The sequence below is a fragment of the Polypterus senegalus genome, chromosome 11, assembly GCF_016835505.1.
Source record: "Polypterus senegalus isolate Bchr_013 chromosome 11, ASM1683550v1, whole genome shotgun sequence".
Taxonomy (NCBI): Eukaryota; Metazoa; Chordata; class Cladistia; order Polypteriformes; family Polypteridae; genus Polypterus; species Polypterus senegalus.
Window position 1 is genome coordinate 163583480 of NC_053164.1, and position 20221 is coordinate 163603700.

At 36.3% G+C, this 20221-nt stretch overlaps 1 protein-coding gene across 1 annotated transcript in view; it reads right to left on the minus strand.

Moving 5' to 3' along the window:
• abcf1 (ATP-binding cassette, sub-family F (GCN20), member 1) overlaps window positions 1-13714 on the minus strand; it is a 220415-nt gene extending 206701 nt beyond the window's left edge. Inside the window, exon 1 of the mRNA XM_039770000.1 lies at window positions 13483-13714. Within this exon, the coding sequence (XP_039625934.1) occupies window positions 13483-13537 (55 nt within the window). The 5' untranslated portion in view covers window positions 13538-13714. The remainder of the gene's footprint in view (window positions 1-13482) is intronic.
• Window positions 13715-20221: the final 6507 nt, after the last annotated feature.

Below are 20221 nucleotides of genomic sequence, written 5' to 3' on the forward strand. Positions count from 1 at the left end.
TTTGAGATAGGAATTTTGGGTTTTCATGAGCTGTATGCCAGAATCATCAATTTTAAAACAATAAAAGGCTTGAACTACTTCAGTTGTGTGTAACGAATCTAAAATATATGAAAGTCTAATGTTTATCAGTACATTACAGAAAATAATGAACTTTATCACAATATGCTAATTTTTTGAGAAGAACCTGTACGTGTGTGTGTGTGTATATATATATATATATATACACACTAATAAACGGCAAAGCCCTCACTGACTCACTCATCAGTAATTCTCCAACTTCCCTTGTAGGTAGAAGGCTGAAATTTGGTAGGGTTATTCCTTACAGCTTCCTTACAAAAGTTGGGCAGGTTTCATTTCGAAATTCTACGCGTAATGGTCATAACTGGAAGCTGTTTTTCTCCATTTACTGTAATGGAGATGAGGGGCGGAGTTTCGTGTGACATCATCACGCTTTCCACGTAATCACGCAGTACGTAGAAAACCAGGAAGAGGCCCAAAAAGCGCTGAAGAAAACATGCATTATATAATTGAGAAGGCAGCTTAAACAATAAGAAGCAGCGAAAGTGACATATATAACCATATTCATGAGTTCTGCTACTTCGGAAACAAAGCACGATGTAAACCTAAACTTTAAATTAAGTTCATAAACAGGCTGCCGCTGGCGTTGTAATTTAGTGCCTACCCATATAAGGCCGTCCGTCAGCGGCAATCCAATAGCAAACTGCCACGGGTAAATATTCACCGGTGAAGGACTGTGCTTATGCAGAGGAAGATGAGATGGTCAGGGTGGTGTTTGGCACAAACTCAGCGAAACTGCGAGAGAAATTTTTAAGTGCTGGGACTTCGGTAACATTAGATACAGCTATGGACATAGCACGACATGGCACCAGCACAGCTGGGAAACTTCGATGCATGTACACCGAAGTGGCTCACGGAACTGACGAGTGCACAGACAAAAGCAACAGTTCCAAAGAGCTGAACAAAAACTAATTACACAATTGAAAAGGCAGCAAAAAATATGAAGCGTCTGATACATACAAGCATATTCATAAATGCAGCTCCTGTGGAAACAAAGCACACGATGGAAAAAGTCAATGTCCCGCTAAAGGAAGACCGTGTAAAAAAAACCCGTGCATGCAGTGTGTCAGGTCTCAGATAAAGAAGACGACGAGCTGTTTATTGCTGCAGTAAGAAACGAATCGATGAATGAAACCTGTCATCTTTACAACGATCGACAAACACGGAATGTAACTTGAACACAACACATCGCATAAAAATAACCTGATTGAAAGAAATAATGATAATCAAATCCTTGATGACAGCAACACTCAGTAACACTCACAAAACAATTACTGTATATTGACAATCATGTTACGCTATTTTTAAAATTTTCCCTTTTCTTTTCATAGCTTCTTTAACACACTACGCCTCACATGGATACGCTGGTATATATATATGTATATATATACCCCAATCTACATACTCGAATAATGGATACTTTATTCGCCATCAATGATTATTTTGGTAAAGCCATACTCAGTGTATTCATTAGATGAACGGTAAAAAAGTAAGAGCGAGGGGAGGATGACTTATTGAGGCATGCAGGCAAAACCACAATAGCACGCTGGCTCAATGTATAAAAAATATATCTTTTCAAGTTCTATTTAGTCCATATGTGTCAAACTCAAGGCCAGCAGGCCACATCCGGCCCGCGAGATCATTTTATATACTGTATTATTGTTATTAATGGCCCGGGGATATGAAGCGCTGGTAACACAATAAACTACAGATCCCATAATGCAGCGCTTCAGCTGCCTTGTCAACAATAACCGCATCCCCGCGTCTCTTCAGTCGCTTCCTTACTTTTGAAGGAAGCGGCTTTCACAGCTTCTGCACTGTTTTATAAACGAATCCATATATAAGAAAGTCCTTTTTCCTTGTTTCGCCAACGGCAGCCTTTTATTTAATCCACGGGTTCTCCGCTGTTTCATTGTTCATTTATTATGATTTTATAGTTATTGTGTAGGTTTTATTTAATCCACGGTATTTCAAGCTGCTGCGCTGGTATTTTGCTAGTATATATGTATGTATGTGTATATAATATATATATATATATATATATATATAAATATTACTTTTGAGAATGCAATGTATAGTTTTGTCCAGGAGGAAAGCAATGTTGCCTCAAATCAATGGCAACCTTTTGTAGGGTGTGTCCCTGAGACTTATTAATTGTCATCGCGAAGCAGAGCCTTACTGGAAATTTGAGGCATTTCAATTGAAATGGGAGATCAGGGGGTATAACGGTGATGCCAGGAATACATTCAGAGTGTGGCGCTCTGCTGTTTTTTTTGTGTAGTTGCCTTCACACAGCCTCTTCGCTGCTTTATAAACGAACGCCATATAAAGCCATCACCTTGTCAATTGTGTAATGTGTTTTTGAACAGGTTTGATGCATGGAAGTGATCACTCGCACTGCGCTCAGTAAGTTCACGTGAGCTGCTCTTTTGTGTGATGTTGTGATGTCCACGGCTTAATTTAATGTTAAGTAAGGCCCGGCACTTAAAAGTTTCTGGCTGCACTCCAGTTGTAATATGACGAAGCTGCGCGAAGTCACTTTTGAGAATGCAAGTATAGTTGTCCAGGAGAAAAGCAATCTTGCCTGAAATCAATGGCATCGTTTTGTAGGGTCTGTCCCTGAGACTTATTACTTGTCATTGCGCAGCAGAGCCTTACTGAAAATTGGAGGCATCTGAATTGAAATGGGAGATCAGAGGGGATAAAGGGGACGCGAGGAATACATTAAGTGTGGAGAAACTCTAGAGACAGGGTGTGTATTAACTTGTGGATTTTTCTGCGAGTATTTGGTGACAGTGTGACAAAGTTGCTTCGGAAGACGACGTTAGCCGTGGAGCTCAGCTCAGAGCGAAATGAGGTGAATGGGAGGGGAGTTGATGACGTGACTCCCCCACCGCCTTTAACAGTCAATCCCCCACAAACACAGTTTTTTCGGAGTTTGCATAAGCACAGCCATTCAACTGCAATTTTAACTTAGTTACAAAGTGATCAAAACTCGCTTATATCCCAAGGCCCTCTGATTAAACTTGTATCCCGTGATACCGTGGCATGACAAACACCAGCGGCAGCCTGTCTATGAACTTAAACTTTAAGTTTACACCGTGCTTTGTTTCCGAAGTAGCAGCACTCATGAATATGGTTGTAAATGTTAGTCGCTCGCTTCTTATTGTTTCGCTGCCTTCTCAATTACATAATGCATGTTTTCTTTAGCGCTTTTTGGAGCTCTTCCTGGTTTTCTATGTACTGTGTTGATAGTTCACATGATTACGTGGGAGGTGTGATGATGTCACACGAAACTCCGCCCCCCACGGCCATCCAGCTCAACTCCATTACAGGAAATGGAGAAAAATAGCTTTCAGTTATGACCATTACGCATAGAATTTCGAAATGAAACCTGTCCAACTTTTGTAAGTAAGCTGTAAGGAATGAGCCTGCCAGATTTCAGCCTTCTACCCACACTGGAACTTGGAGAATTAGTGATCAGTCAGTCAGGGCTTTTATTAGTATAGATAACTAATATACTAATAACTAATAACTTCACTCACTCAGAATATGGAACCAATGTAGAAAGCATTTTAAGATGGAGAATCTTTTATCTGTGGCACCTTTGCAAGAGAAACACTGCTTTCAACCCTCGTAAACATATGCAGTTTTTAATATCTGGAAAAGATTTGGGATTAAATTGCTTAGAGATCTTCATATAGACAACCTCTTTGCATCCTATGAACAATTACAATCCAAACTTAACTTTCCAGTTATACATTTCTTTCACTATCTTCAAATTAGGAATTTTGTTAAACAGAACCTGCCCGATTTTCCTCATCTTGCACCCTCCTCCACGCAGGAAAAAATATTGCTCAATTTCGAGGACTTAGACACCATCTCTGCAATATATAAAATTATTTTACAGTCCATCCCTTTCAAAGATCCAAGAGGACAATGGGAAAAAGATCTCTTAATCAATATACCAGAAAAGGAGTGGAAGGTAGCAATGCAGAGAATTCACTCGAACTCCATATGCAAAAAGCATACAATTATTCAACTCAAAATTCTATATCAAGCACATCTGTCTCGCTTAAAATCGTCCAAAATGTTCCCTGGTCAAGATCCAACCTGCAAAAGTTGCAATCAAGTCCCAGCTTCACTGGACCACATGTTTTGGGCCTACACCAAATTATCATCATTTTGGACCAAAATTTTTAAGTGCCTTTCAGACAGCCTTGGTGTCACAATCCCTCCTAACACTTTAACAGCTGTGTTTAGTGTTCTTCCAGATGGGCTTAAAGTGGTGAATGACAAACAAACTGTGATTGCATTCACTACACTATTGGCACACAGACGTATTTTGCTAAGCTGGAAGAATCCTAACTCTACTCTTTTAAGTCAGTGGGAAACCAATGTTTTATACAGGTGCCGGTCATAAAATTAGAATATCATGACAAAGTTGATTTATTTCAATAATTCCATTCAAAAAGTGAAACTTGTATATTAGATTCATTCATTACACACAGTCTGATGTATTTCAAATGTTTATTTCTTTTAATTTTGATGATTATAACTGACAACTAATGAACCTTCTATCTATACTAATAAAAGGCAAAGCCCTCACTGACTCACTCGCTCACTGACTTACTCACTCATCACTAATTCTCCAACTTCCCATGTAGGTAGAAGGCTGAAATTTGGCAGGCTTATTCCTTACAGCTTACTTACAAAAGTTAAGCAGGTTTCATTTCGAAATTCTACGCGTAACGGTCATAACGGCCAACAACGTCCGCCATGTTGAACTTTCTTATTCATGGCACAATCTTCACGAAATTTGGTAGGCGGCTTCCCTGCGCTAACCAAAACCGATGTACATGACTTATTTCAGTGGTATGATGCCACTATCGGCCGCCATATTGAAGTTTCCAATGTCACTAATTCTCCAACTTCCCGTGTAGGTAGAAGGCTGAAATTTGGTACTTATTTCGGTGGTATGATGCCACTGTCGGCCCCCATATCGAACTTTTCAACGGTCTTTGTTACTTATGGGCCCATCTTCAAGAAATTTGGTATTTGCCTATATAAGGCCGTCCGTCGCTCTGGTCTCTACATTCCCTTCCTTGCTTCGCCACGGGATTCACGTCTCCCTGCTGATAACTACAGCCTTTTTATTTAATACACGGCGTCTCCGCTGTTTTATTGTTCATTTATTACGATTATAGTTAATGTTTAGGTATTTTAGACTTACTTTACATTGTTCAGGTACCCATTTCCTTTATCATTCCAACCATATCCCCATTAACATGTCTATTGAGGTGATCACCATCGATCAAAGAACTGTCACTTACCGAGTGGTTTCCATGCCCAGAGATGGCACCTGCCTTTTCCATTCTCTTTGTTACATATTACACGGCCATATCAGGCTCACTCTTGATATCCGGAGGAACATTGTGTCTTATGTATTGAATGACTGGGACAGGTTCAAGGTGTGGACTGATGACGGTACAGGAGATAATTATACTACACAGGAGCACTATAAGAGTGAAATGCTTAAGCCCTTCACCTATGCATCTGCATGTGAGTTAATGGCTGCCGCTGAATTGTTCGGTTGCCACTTTCAAGTGTACTGAAATGGCCAAATATTTTACACCTTTCGACAACCGCCAATGCCTCTTAAACATCTTAGATTCACAGGTGACGATTTCAGTAGTGGACACTTTGATGTTTACTTACAACGCTTGACAGATGCCGAATGTCTCTTCAACACAAGTCCTACAAATACTGTCGGAATTGAAACAAACCATGAAACTCAAACCGATTATGACAGCAGCAATTCAAGCTGTGAGATTTGAAACAAGATTACTGTTCACATGGCCAACTGTACGTTGCATGCTCAAGAGTAAGCTCAGCGCACAGCTTGGTCATATTACAACCAGAAGGCCGAACTCACAATGTGGTATACAAAGAGATCCTTAACAAATAATTATTGGTATATTTTCCCTTTTAAAAAGGTTTAATTTTCTTCTTAATAAAAATTTTAAGGCAGTACTTCGCCGCTGCAAAGCGCAGGTATTTTGTTAGTCCTCTTTAATAAAACCCCTGTGTGCGTCCAGGTGTCCGTGTGTGTGTCTACTGGTGAAGTGCGCATGCGCGGAGCCACACGGCACGTGTTTAGTCTCTTCCTGTGCATTCCCTGAGTGTGCAGAGAGAGAGAGAGAGAGAGAAACACAGGTGCGTGCGCACAAGAGACAGACAGACATGCAGGGCCGCCTGAGAGACAGACAGACACACAGGCAGGCAGGCGCGTGCGAGAGACAGACATGCACGCGCGCACAAGCACACACACACACACGCAGGCCTGCGCGAGAGACAGTCACGCACGCATGCGCGCACACGTGGGCAGGCCCGTGAGAGACTCACACACACACACACACACACACACACACACACACACGCAGACCCGCCACAGAGACAGACACACACGCACGCACGCACACAGGCACACACACAGGCACGGGACAGAGTCAGACACACACACACACACAGGCGCACGCGTGCATTGTTGCAATGTTACTTTACTTGGTTGTTTATTAGATTACGGATTTTTCAAATGTTTATTTTTTTCCCTGTGCTTAAAACTCATTAAAAAAGGTGTTTTTATCGAGCGGGTCGTAAGGCTATAGCGCGAACTCTTGCAGTCTTGGTTTTCTCTGTTGTTCAAGGTTTTCTTAGTGTTATTCAATGTTTTTACATTTAGTTTACTATTACTATGTGCATTCAATGCTATAATTAACTATATTTATGCTTAAAATCTTAAAAAATATATATATTTACATATAGTTCATATGATCTGGAACGGATTAATTGTATTTACATACAATCCTATGGGGGAAATTACTTTGGTTCCACTGTATTACTGTCTGACAAAATTACAGGCATTTTACAAAAATACAAACCATTATTACTGAGAGAGAAAATTAAAGGCACACAATACAGTGACGCATATTACAACCACATACAAGGTGCCTTGCCATTTAATATAGACTGTTCCTACTAATGTTTATGCACTACTGTTCTAGCGCCCGTTATTGTAACGGGCTTAATGTCTAGTAATTTATAAATGAGTGTGGATGTATGCGTAAGTGGACACCATGGAGCTCTGTAAAATGCCATTTCCTTGCTTGCATTCAGTCTTTCCGAACAACAGAACCCAGTTCATCCCTAAATTGTATAAAATAAACAGATTCCTCATATTTACTTATAAACAAACAAATCTAATTTCTTACATTTTTTTTTGCCAAAATCTGCAGTTTTGTTTTTACAAAATGATTTATATTTTTAAATACTAGGGGGCTTCGCTCGCCAACCCCCGTTTTTTGTTTTCCGGATACACACTTTTATAAGATTTTTTTTTTCTTTCAATTGTTGCTATTTCATTAGTTTCACTTTTATTTCAGAACTTCTGTAAAAGCAATATTTGAAATCTTTCGAGTCCCAATATGCTGAATCTTTTAAAGGTGGTCAGTGAGACGTGTTTAATGACTTTGTACCATAATTCAGGATAGGTTTCTCTGTTTGGAATTTCAGCACAGACAAAACGATCTACATCATCAGAAGTTAATAATTTTTTTTGCAAAATAACCAATAAATGTATGTGAGGTAAACCCATTTTTGAAATTCTCTGACTTAAACTTCAAAGCCTTACAATATTTACATACTTCTGACATATCACCTATGTCCATATATTCGATCTCTATTCGCCTTTTCGTTATTTCTCGGAGTAATAATTTCTCTGTTTGCGCTAATGCAATGTTTACCTTCTTTTATTTAACACTGTCATTTTTTTCTGCTTTCATATTCTGTATCTTGCTCTGCATGTGTTTCGTGCCTACGTTTTATTTGAGTCTTATGAATTCCAGTTTTCATTATCTCTAACCTGCTCTGCATGTGTTTGGCACCCTTGTTTTTTAACTTCTTCATGACGTTTTACTTTGTTTTCTACTCTGTCTTTTACCTCGCTTTGTCCTGCTTTTTTTTCCCCAATGACACCTGGTCCATGATGATTATTTTCCCTTTTTCGAGTAATAATTTACGTTTGTTTACGCTACTGTGATCTTTACTTTCTTTTTTTATACTTTCTAATTTTCCTACTTTCAAATTCTTCAACTTTCTCCACATGTGTATCGTGCCTTTTTTTTTTTTTTTTTGAGTCTTCTGAATTCCAGTTTTCATTATCTCTAACCTGCTCTGCATGTGTTTGGCCCCCTTGATTTTTAACCTCTTTATGACGTTTTACTTTGTGTTCTACTCTTTGTCTTTTATTTCTGACCTCGCTTTGTCCTGCTTTTATTTCAATGACACCTGGTCCGTGGTGATTATTTTCCCTTTTTCGAGTAATAATTTCCGTTTGTTTGCGCTACTGTGATCTTTACTTTCTTTTTTTTTTTATACTTTCTAATTTTCCTACTTTCATATTCTTTAACTTTCTCTAATTGTGAACCGCGCCTTTTTTTTTTTGAGCCTTTCAAAATCCACTGCTTTCATAATCTCTAACCTGCTCTGCATGTGTATTGCGCCAACGTTTGTGAATGTCTTTCTGAAGTTCTACTTTGTCTTTTATTCTCTGTCTTTTAATTCTGAGCCCGATTGGACGTGCTTCGTTTTCAATTTCAATTGTTCTGGGCTGATAATTACTTTCCTTATTTTCTGAATTTGCACCTAGATTATTCTTTTTCTTTTTATTCTCTCCAACACGTATGAGTCTCTTTTCTCCGCACTGCTTTCTTCTTCACTTAGTCGTCTACGTTTCATTTATAACGTATTGTCCTTATACGCTTTATATGCGCCGAGACCTCTGGATCTACGTGTGCTCAAGGCCTTTGCACAACTGAGTGTTTAGCTGCCCGTGGTCTTATTAGATATTGGTTGTAAATAGGGCGTGTCTTGCAAGAATCTCATGTTCTATGCCCCCGCAAGACGGTCCTGGGTCAATCTCTTGGCTAAAAGTCTCATGTTTAAGGACCCCGCGAGATGCTCCATTGCCAATCTCTTTCGTCTCGCAGGTCTTTTAAGTGTCTTCCATGATCTTCACGTGAAGATCACATCACGTATCCCTAGTGTTTCTCTCCAGGATTTAAACTATTATTGACTGATGCAGTTTTTGAAAATTGCGCAACTTATTACTTATGACACATCCAGCAGTTTATAAATTATAATTATCAATACATAAAACAATCTGCTAATCTTTCAGATTTTCTGTTTCCTCCACTACAACCTCCTACTGGCAAACTAAAAAATTGAGACTTTAACATGTGTCTTGTGTAAACATATGGAGTAATCTCTTTTTAGAAAGAGGAAGACAGAGAGGCAACAAGATTGAAAGTAACTCAAAAAAATGTACCAACAAGCCGAAGTACATGCATATTTTTTGTGTTATGAAACTGCTTTATAAAGACCACTACAATTTTTGCAAAGGGTGTTAAATGGGTATCAGTTATTTATTGTATTTAATTGTAAAATTGAAACATGGTCACGTGAAAATATCATGCATTTTAAATCTTTATTCATATTTTCTTAAAAAACATACTAATTAAAATATCCGAAACAGCTGTACACTATGTATTGTTATTGGTTTAAAAAACCCATATTGGATGGGAACCAAAAAAACAAAGTAACACTGCAAAACGTAATTTGTTAAGGAGAAAGCTCAAAAGAATGTGCTAATTCTATAAATACAAACACTACCAATTTAAAGATCAGAAAACGTGTCATTTATGGGTTAAGCCTATTCCCTTTTTTAATGCTAAGCTAGTATTGTTATTTATAATGATGATGATAATGAGGAAATGCTTAAAGAAAAAAAAAATCACAATGGAACCTTTAACATATTCAGTAATTTAATTTGTAAAGCATGTTAAGACTCAGTCTCAATTTATAACTACACTCAATGTTCACACATTTGACACTACTTCACCAGAAAATTACCCTTTTTCTATAATAAATCCCAAGAATTTGTGAAAGTGGGATGAGCTAATAAAATAGGATAAAAGGTAAGAGAGTACAGCCTTCTTGATTAATTCATTCTGCACATGCAGAGTCCCATATTTAGAAGAACTGTATTTTCAAATGTCAGCTTCTATAAAACAGTTTTCACCTGCTTAAACAACAGTATACAAATCATGGTTTGTGTTGTGCATTAAGGTAAAGAATGTCATATTTTACAAACAAATCGCTATGAAAGAAAAGTATAAATATCAATATCAAACGCAAGTACGAATTTCACGACAATGAACATAAAGTACAGACTTATTTATCCAAATTTAATATCCTGTGACAGTGTTCTCCATACCTGGGCAAACAATACAGTCAGAATTGCTTCTTTGGCAAATTTATTTCAAATGTTTCTGTCAGCAGCAGATACATGTGTGAACAGAGAAAGGTTTTTTAGTGCAACTCAAAAGGTTATATATAGGTGAGGGAAAAAACAAACACATGACAGAACTGCTGCCTTTTTTTTTAATAAAAACAACCAGTCTCTAATATTTTGAAAGCTTAATTAAACTAGATAATTATTTCAGTTGCCAAGAACTATAAAGAGGCCTTTTGTATTGAAATTCCAATTTTGTCTTTTTGTCTCTATTGTTGGGTAAATATTAAAAATATTTGCAAATGTTGCTGTTTCATTGTTAGTAAGAATAAATATTGCCAATTAATAATGTTTATTCTTTCTAAAAAGCTACAAGTTTCTTTCACTATGGCTTATTAAATAAAACTTTATTTTTGATACAATTGTTTTTGAAAATGCAGCATCTTTCTATTCTTTCTAATAAAAGCAGATGTTTAGTAGTTTGTATCTAACTACAGTGTTCACTGAGCAGTCAATATCGGTTATCAGAAAATTGGCATTAATGCAACCCAACTAAATTCAATATACAGTAGCCTTCAAATGACGCTTTCACTGAGAACTGGAGAAACAGCACTAGTTTAGTAGTACGTCAGAACTCTTGATTTTAATATGAAAAGGTTTGCAAATAGCCTTATTCATATTAAGGTCTTTGATCACTGATAATACTGTGAAAACCAAAATGAACCTAAGCATTCAACATGGATAAACAATTTAATTTATCTCTAGGCGTACTGACATGTTTGTTATGTTAACTGCCAGCACGTGAATGAAACATATTTTTACAAGTAGCAAAGAAAATTCATTTCTTGTAGATTCCAACAGACATTAGCACTGCTACATAGATGCATAAAACAAAATGTGCAAAAAACGCAAGTAATATTTACTCTCACGGTAAATGCTGACGAAAAACACTGCATTACTCTATCATATTCAGTCCCTTTCTGCTACTGACAACAATATTAATGAAAGTACGATTCTCCCAGTCTTCTATTCAGTGTTACGGATTTTATGTAAGGCTTCTATAAATCTCTACACTTAAGTCTGGGTAGTACAGAAAACTCTATTCTCTCCTCTCTGATGGGATAGCACTTTCGAAAATATCACATTTTCATCCATAAGTAGAAACCATTTGGGTTTATTTTAAGTACTGATTGTTTCTTGTTTTGGCATATTGATTTCCTATCGATTCTCTTAATAAAAAATTGATCACAAAAAAAGAATACTATACTTTAAATGATGAGTAGGTTCTGCAATGAACTAGTGCACTGTTCACAGTGATTTCTTGCTATGTGCCTCCCTGCTGCCCTGAAGTGTATTTTAGTACTTTTATGCAATTTTATGGACATTTAGTAGTAAAAAATCATGTTTTAAATACTTTTAGTTACTACTGGACAGTTAGGAAAGGCAGGGAAATCACTGCTCACTTCTGATTTTAAAGAAGTCCTTATTCGAAACCGAAGCGTTTTGTTCCCATTCTAAATTAAATACTAAGTGCTGGCAATTGGCAGAAGCCAAGTAATGCAGCACATACTATAGTGAGTTAAAATTAAAAGGAAAATTGATCTCTTTTAATTGTGACATCATATGTTTTATAAATATTTCAAATACAGATATGAAAATATCTCTTTGAATATTACAGTCTAAAGTTAAAATGAAGTCAACTAATTAAAATGCAATCTGTTAACTTGGTTATGCTGCCTAAAATCAAATCTTACACAAACATGAATACAGTACATCAGCTATACTCTTTCCATGCACAAACACTTCCTAATGGACTTTGAATTTTCAGTGTTTATAGGTTAATACCATAATTTGATTAGTAACATAGCACTTCCAAATATAAAACAAATTTGAGACTTAAAGGTCTCAAACAGTATATGCCACTCAAAGGAATTCAATATTTTAAAACAGTGACTTTGTTCTTAATTTGTGTACACTTCTATATAAAAAAAAAAAAAAATCCTGAACCGTGTAAGAAGTTACCTTAAAATAGCTAACCTTTGATGCTTAAAACGACTGTTTTAAATTTAAATATAAAGCGTTTTTATTTCATAAACAGTTTGCTTTTTTAAAAAGGTAGGTTTATGAGGTTCTGAATGAACACAGTAGGCAAATAACCTTAATAAGGCTTGGTTGTTAGTTACTTTAAAATTTAACTTTATTTGACAAACAGACCGCATAAAATGGCGAGTTTAACCTGTAGTGATGACCTGTTCACAATTATCATTTTAAATTTGACTCTACCGCCAAGTCCTTCACTTCTGTTGCCTGAAATACTTTTTTATTGGGCTGACACACTAATACAAATTACAGTATTTGCTTAATCCTTATTGACATTCTAAATTGAAATTTGCAGGTCTACCTGAAAGTAACTGGATAAAAAGCTTTAAGTGTACTGTACATTCAATAGTTATGCGGACTATCTCGATTTTTACATACGAACTACTTTGGAACGGTAATCGAACTGAAACAAAGACATATTTGAAGCCCAAAGCATCTAACTTGGAAATCATGAAAAAAATAAAGTGGACAAATTTTGTTTTTATTGCATGCACATCGACATATTGACAGATTTTCAAAAGCATGTGGACATATGTGCCATCTTTTACAGGCAGCTTAACCCTCATGCTTTTCAGGGCTAAATTAAGTTCATTTTCGACATAACGGTAAACTTTTTTGAATGACAGTGCGAATGTAACGACCCAAAACAACTGAAACACTTTAAATTCGTGTATTTGTGCGTTTTGGCAGAATGTTAAGATCAGAGTTTAAACGCTGTTAATAACAAAGCATAGGGTCAAGCAGTTACCAATTTATTTCGCCGGTTGCACAAGTTAATAAAATGCTGTGTCACACATTGTCATTGAAACATCTACATCTGCAATCATTAGACAAGTGACATACGCTATAACGAACGTGGAATTGATAGTTCTGCATGCATGTTATGCGTTTATGATGTGCCTATGTGATATTAATTTTATAACACAACATATTGAACACTGAATGCTACTTACCTTGCGGTTTACTCTCACCGTCTTCCCAGTCCTCGTTTTTAACCTTCTTGGGCATGTCTTCTTTTTCAAAAATATCAAACTTAGAAAAACTTAATCTTTAAAAAATATAATACAAAACAAAGACGGCTGTTTTTTTAATTGTAAAAGTTCTACAACAGCAGCTTTTCTAAGTTTCACGTGCAACCAAGGCCGGCTACAGACGGTAGAGTGCACACTCTGGCTAGAGTGGGGCTTCAATAACGAAACATTCTGAACGATAGTGCCACCTGCAGGTGGAGGGTTACACGGAGCTCCTACCGTTATTCTTTTCAGTGAAAACAACCGAGAGGCATCTATTTGTTGAGCACCATACGTTACCGCAGGTTCAGAATATCAGTTTCAGGATTAAAGTTTAGAAGCGGATTGTTAGTTATTTGGTACATTTTATTGCGTTCCTATTGTGTGTTTGGTTCATATTTTTTGTCCTCTAGACCCGAAAAAAACTCTTTTCTGGGCAATTTTCGAACCAGTTTTTGGTATCGATCTGCCCAGTCCTAAAGTACAGCACCACTAGTATTACGAAAAGAGTAAAGAAAATTTGTTTTTCTTGTTAAATCTGGTGTGTCTGTTTGTCACAGTATTTTTTGCATTAAATTACAGCCATACGACAAAGTGTAAACCAATAGGTGCTGCAAAAATGATGAGAAGGACTTGAACTTGTGCATGGCACATCAAACGACCGCCCATCCCCTAATTATGGGATACCAGGGGTAAAAATTACCAAATTTCACAAAGCTGCGAAAAACTGTGAATCGGTAACATAAACGCCTAGAGTGTCATTTTATTCTGTTTTGAGGTTGCTGATGACGAATGATAATACTGGTGATTCTTTCCCGGTAGTCCTAGCCCTCTAAGTGCCTCTGACAGTTTAAAATGACAGATTTCAAGCATAAGCATGTTGGGCTTTGTTTTAGATTATTTAAAAGTCAGTGATTATGAGTATGATATTGTTTTTTGACTTTTAGCTTTTACTATGGACATAGCCCTCTATATACTATAGACATATTTATATTACAATCGACAATACTTTAAACATTTACATTCAAACACATATTTGAATATTTCAAATATCTGACGCAAATATTCTTGCTTATTAGGTATTTTTACCTCATAAAATAAATCATTACTTTTCTTACGAACATTTCGAACTAGGGCGGCTTATGCTAATTCAGGCTTTTTAATGTTCTGATGATTTACAGTTTTGAATATTTTGATTTGTTGCTTTCTTGTCATTTTTGTTGGTACCTATATTTTTCAAATATAATCAGTTTAACCATAAGTCTTATTTTGTGGTTGCGTCTCGTTTTAAAATATAGATATCAGTATTGATTATTTATGTTGGTAATTTTTAAAACTCACTTAGTGCTATCAAAAGGCATTTTTCATCGATTTTTTAAAAACATGACATTACACTTTTGGCACGCCGACTTATTCTGATAAACTGGAAGAACCCAAACTCTCCTCTTTTAAGTCAGTGGGAAACCGATGTGTTATATAATCTGAAATCTGAAAAAATCAAATACTCAGTTAGAGAATCCGTACAGACTTTTTTCAAAACATGGCAGGATCTAATCAGTAATATTTTAAAATAAGTTCATGAAGCACAGAGAATTTATTAATTTAGGTATGTTTCCAAGCCTTAAATTTTACGCCGTTTGGCTTGCGCTCTCTCTCAGGGGTGGGGATCGATCTGTTCTTAAATCAGTTTTTCTTTTTGTAAAAACTTGATTGCTTTGTATGGATTCCAATAAAATTAATAAAATAAAAAAAACATGACATTACAGAATAATGATGACTAAACTAGCAGAAATTACTTGTTTTAAAAACAATTCAGCATTTTTTAAGCTTTTCTTAGAGGGCAAAACAGAAATTTTAGAATTTCAGCATTTGTTATACAGTTGTGTGTTTTGGAAAATAATCTAATTTAAATTATCAAAAATCAAATATATAAACTGAACACTGTTATGTCTTCGAGAATAACAGCGCTAGACGGCGCACACGTCTCGAAAACGTACGAATTTCTGTCCAGAAATTACTGGTCTACAATTTCTGGTCTAGATCTGTGGGGGTCTGTGAACCTGCGGCTATGAATAATAATTGAAAATCCACCCAACGTATTTTAAATTCATTAGAGGTTTTGAGAAATACTTGTATTTTGTTATATTAGCATTTGTAATTCATTTGTTCTGTTATGTATATAGAGGGCTATCGTATATAGTATATACTAGCAGAATACCCGCGCTTCGCAGCGGAGAAGTAGTGTGTTAAAGAAGGTACGAAAAAGAAAAGGAAAAATTTTAAAAATAACGTAACATGGTTGTTAATGTAATTGTTTTGTCATTGATATGAGTGTTGTTCTCATATCTATATAAATATATATATATATATATGTTGTTCTCATATCTATCTATATATATATATATCTCTATCTATCTATCTATATATATATATACCCGCGCTTGGTAGCGGAGAAGTAGTGTGTTAAAGAAGAAAAGAGAAAGAAAAGGAAACATTTTGAAAATAACGTAACATGATTGTCAATGTAATTGTTTTGTCACTGTTATGAGTGTCGCAGTGATATATATATATATATATATATAGCAAAATACCCGCTTCACAGCGATGTCATGTGTTAAAGAAGTTATGAAAAGAAAAGGAAACATTTTAAAAATAATGTAACATGATTGTCAAAGTAATTGTTTTGTGTATTTGGCGGCAGCGTCACGAAGTTGTTTTCGGCAGCTGCATCAGAAAATGCACCACGACGTCTGACACACCTCCTTTTTACTGTTTTCTCACAGCTTGGATTGCTGCTGTCATATATATACACACACACACACACACATACATACATACACACACACACAAACACACACACACACACATACATACATATATATATATATACACATACATATCTTCATATCTACATATCTATATACATATCTACATACACACATATATATATATATATATATATATATATATATATACATACCTATCTACATCATATATACACACACATACATACATACACACACACACAAATTATATATATATGTGTATGTATGTATGTATGTAAGTGTGTGTGTATATATATATACACATACATATACTTGTGTGTATGTTTGTATGTGTCTATATGTGTGTGTATAGGTTTGGTCACTGAGTGCAAGGGAAAAATAATAAATTATAGTCTATAAGTTATTAAACAGTAAAACATTAACGTTTTAAGAAGTACAGGTACATTGAAATTACATTTTCTATGTGAACGCTCAAATTTGTGCCTCTGGTAATGTGCCTTACCGCATTTAAAGAAAATTAGTTTTGTGTCCTCTGCAGTGTTAAGAGAGAAAGGCTTTGGTTTGGGATAAAAGGAAAAAAGGTGTAAAGAAAGGAAAGTTGCCTTTTTCTTTTATATAGTATAGAGAGATGTGTTCGCTGACGCTATGATGCCTTTTGGGGACAGTCGCGTGGGTCTTGTGTAGACTGGTGAGACGCCCCGCCATTAATCGGCTGTGATGGCACTGTCAGTCCTGCACTCGTGTGCGTGTCTTCATAATTCGAGGTGAGGACCTGATAATGTATACGTGCAAAAGAAAGTGTGAATCGCCTTAATATTATTTTGCCGTGGTGTAGAAAAGGGGTCCCGTGTTTGCACTTGTCTGGGCTATAGCGCAGGGGGAGGATGAAAAAAATTAAAAGTGCTCACTTTAACTTAAGGCAGAAGCGCAGTCAGCGCCTCAAAGGCCGGCACAGCTATGCGTGCGCTGGCTGCTCGACTTTTGCTGGGCAGGAGACCCCAGTTTGCAGACACGCTCATGATATCAAAAGTCTCAGCGCTCTTTGGAGGTCATTCATATATATATATATATAGCAAAATACCCGCTACGCAGGAGAAGTAGTGTGTTAAAGAAGTAATGAAAAAGAAAAGGAAACATTTTAATAATAACGTAACATGATTGACATTGTCATGAGTGTTGCTGTCATATATATGCCTGCCTAAATAAGTCACCCTCGCTTTGCTCTTACTTTTTACCGCTCATTTAATCATGGCTAGTGGCGGAAAAATTATAAAATGGAAGGAGGATGGCTTTACCAAAACAATTATTGATGGCGAATCGATTATTCATAAAGCTTGAATTGGTGATCTGTTTTTCTGTGTTAACCTCATATTTTTTCATACTTCTTCTCAAACTAAGGTGGTGCGAGGGTAAAATGAATCGTGATGCGCTGATCAATGTAATCGTGTACCAGGAAATCATGCATTGACAAAAGCTCCCTTTGCTTGTAATGCAAAGTGTGATTAAATGCATTATTTTTAACTGCTATGGAGCACATGCATCGAAGCTTCTCAGCTGTGCTTGTGCTAAGAAAAGGAAAGATTTTAAAAATAACGTAACACGATTGTCAATGTGACCTTTTGTAAGTAGTGCCTGGAGGATTCAGTGTGTAGAAACTCTAGAGACAGCGTGTGTATTAACTTGTGGATTTTTCTGTGAGTATTTGGTGGCAGTCTGACGAAGTTGCTTCGGAAGACAGCGTTAGCCGCGGAGCTCAGCTCAGAGCAAAATGAGGTGGGAGGGGAGATGATGACGTGACTCCCCCACCCGCCTTAACTGTCAATCCCCCACAAACACAGTCTCTCGGAATTTGCATAAGCACACCCTTCACCTACAATTTTAACTTAGTTACAAAGTGATCAAAACTCTCGCTTATATCCCGCGCCCTCTCATTAAACTTGTATCCCGCATTACCTGTGGGTATGTGAAACGCCAGCGTAGCCTGTCTATGAACTTAATTTAAAGTTTAGGTTTACACCTTGCTTTCTTTCCGAGCTGGCAACACTCATGAATATGGTAGTATATGTCACTCGCTCACTTCTTATTGTTTCTCTGCCTTCTCAATTATAAAATGCATGTTTTCTTAAGCGCTTTTTGGAGGTCTTCCTGGTTTTCTACGCACTGCGTTGACAGTCAGTTCACGGATTACGTGGGAGGCGTGATGATGTCACACAAAACTCCCCCCACGTCATTCCAGCTCAACTCCATTACAGTTAATGGAGAAAAATACCTTCCAGTTATGACCATTAGGCGTAGAATTTTGAAATGAAACCTGCCCAACTTTTGTAAGTAAGCTGTAAGGAATGAGCCTGCCAAATTTCAGCCTTCTACCTACACGGGAAGTTGGAGAATTAGTGAGTGAGTGAGTGAGTGAGTGAGTGAGTGAGTGAGTGAGTGAGTGAGTGAGGGCTTTGCCTTTTATTAGTATAGATAAAACTATCACTACCAACTGGGATGTTTTTCCAAAGTTGTATTCAGTATTAACATTGATTGGAAAATACATGTAGTGATGACATTGATAGGAATATGTGTCACATGTTACATCAGCTTTTTTTTCATTTACCATATTCATTGTTAAAAAAATCTGAATTTCCGGTGAAAATATTGTGGAAATATACCAAGGTCAGGCTCACCAAAGAGATGAAAGGTCTTTGTTGAACTAAGAAAGAGTCCTACAAGGGGTATGATCATGAGAGCAACAAGAAGATAAAGTCAAAACTTAACAAATCAAAAAGAAATTCAAAACCACAATGCAAGAACAGACAGGAGAAGCAGTTTGGAGACAATGACTCATCTACTTTCTGGAGGGCCCTGCAAAGGATTACAAACTATTCCACATGCAACCGTTGGTCCTTCATTCTTAACTGAGCTGAATATGTTTTACTGCAGATTTGATAAACAAAAAAAATTTTGTGACCTTATAGCCTACACTGCCAAATGTACAATGAGACCATCTTGTTAGGAATTTGTTCCAATGAATTTGACTTGATATTGTTTAATTTCTTAACAATATTATGTATTGTTATTATTTTTAATATTATCATTATTTCAGAAATATCATTGTATCACCATTTTGTTTGTTTGTTGTTTCATGGTCATCAACATTTTATGTTCCTAGATTTCCTAGATGCCATTTTGTGTGTCTAGTTGTTATGATTCTGTGTAGTTGAATATGTGATGAACTTGTCATATCATTCAATGACAACAGAATAACCATGCTATACAGTAAGATGACTGCTCACATTAAACAAGTGTTTGAATTTTGTTATGAATTTCAGGAACACTAATTTATTAAGGGAACAGCTATAGTAAATGAGTTGTATGTCACAACATGCCCAAGGGCAAGAGCAAAAGCTAAGAAAGTCAAAAAAATGAATGTTTAAAAAATACATCATCTGGGGACTGGCAAAGGACCAGAATACCTTGAAGATGTATTTAAATTAATAATCAAATCCCAATTCACAAAAAGTAAAGAAATGAAGTAGAATAAACAAGTAAAATCCTAATAATATCTTCAAGATTTTATCCCTCTCTTATCTAATACATTTATAGATTTTTTTTAATCTACAGAATCCCAAAACTAAGGGGCATTTCATAAAAATAACATGGTAGTGCCTGAATATCTGTGACAAAATATTAGTGATCAAACAAGAAACCGAAAACAAAATGGTAGCACACTGATCACCATCATAAAGTTATAATTAACAAGCATAAAAAACAAAAGTAATTCATGTACATTTACAACTGCATATTCCTTGGAATAAAAGACTCCTGGCAAAACAGAGAATGTCCAGAATGGGAGGATGGGAGGATACAAGGAGTGAAACAGAACAGAGCAGGATAGGAAAGTTCAAAAA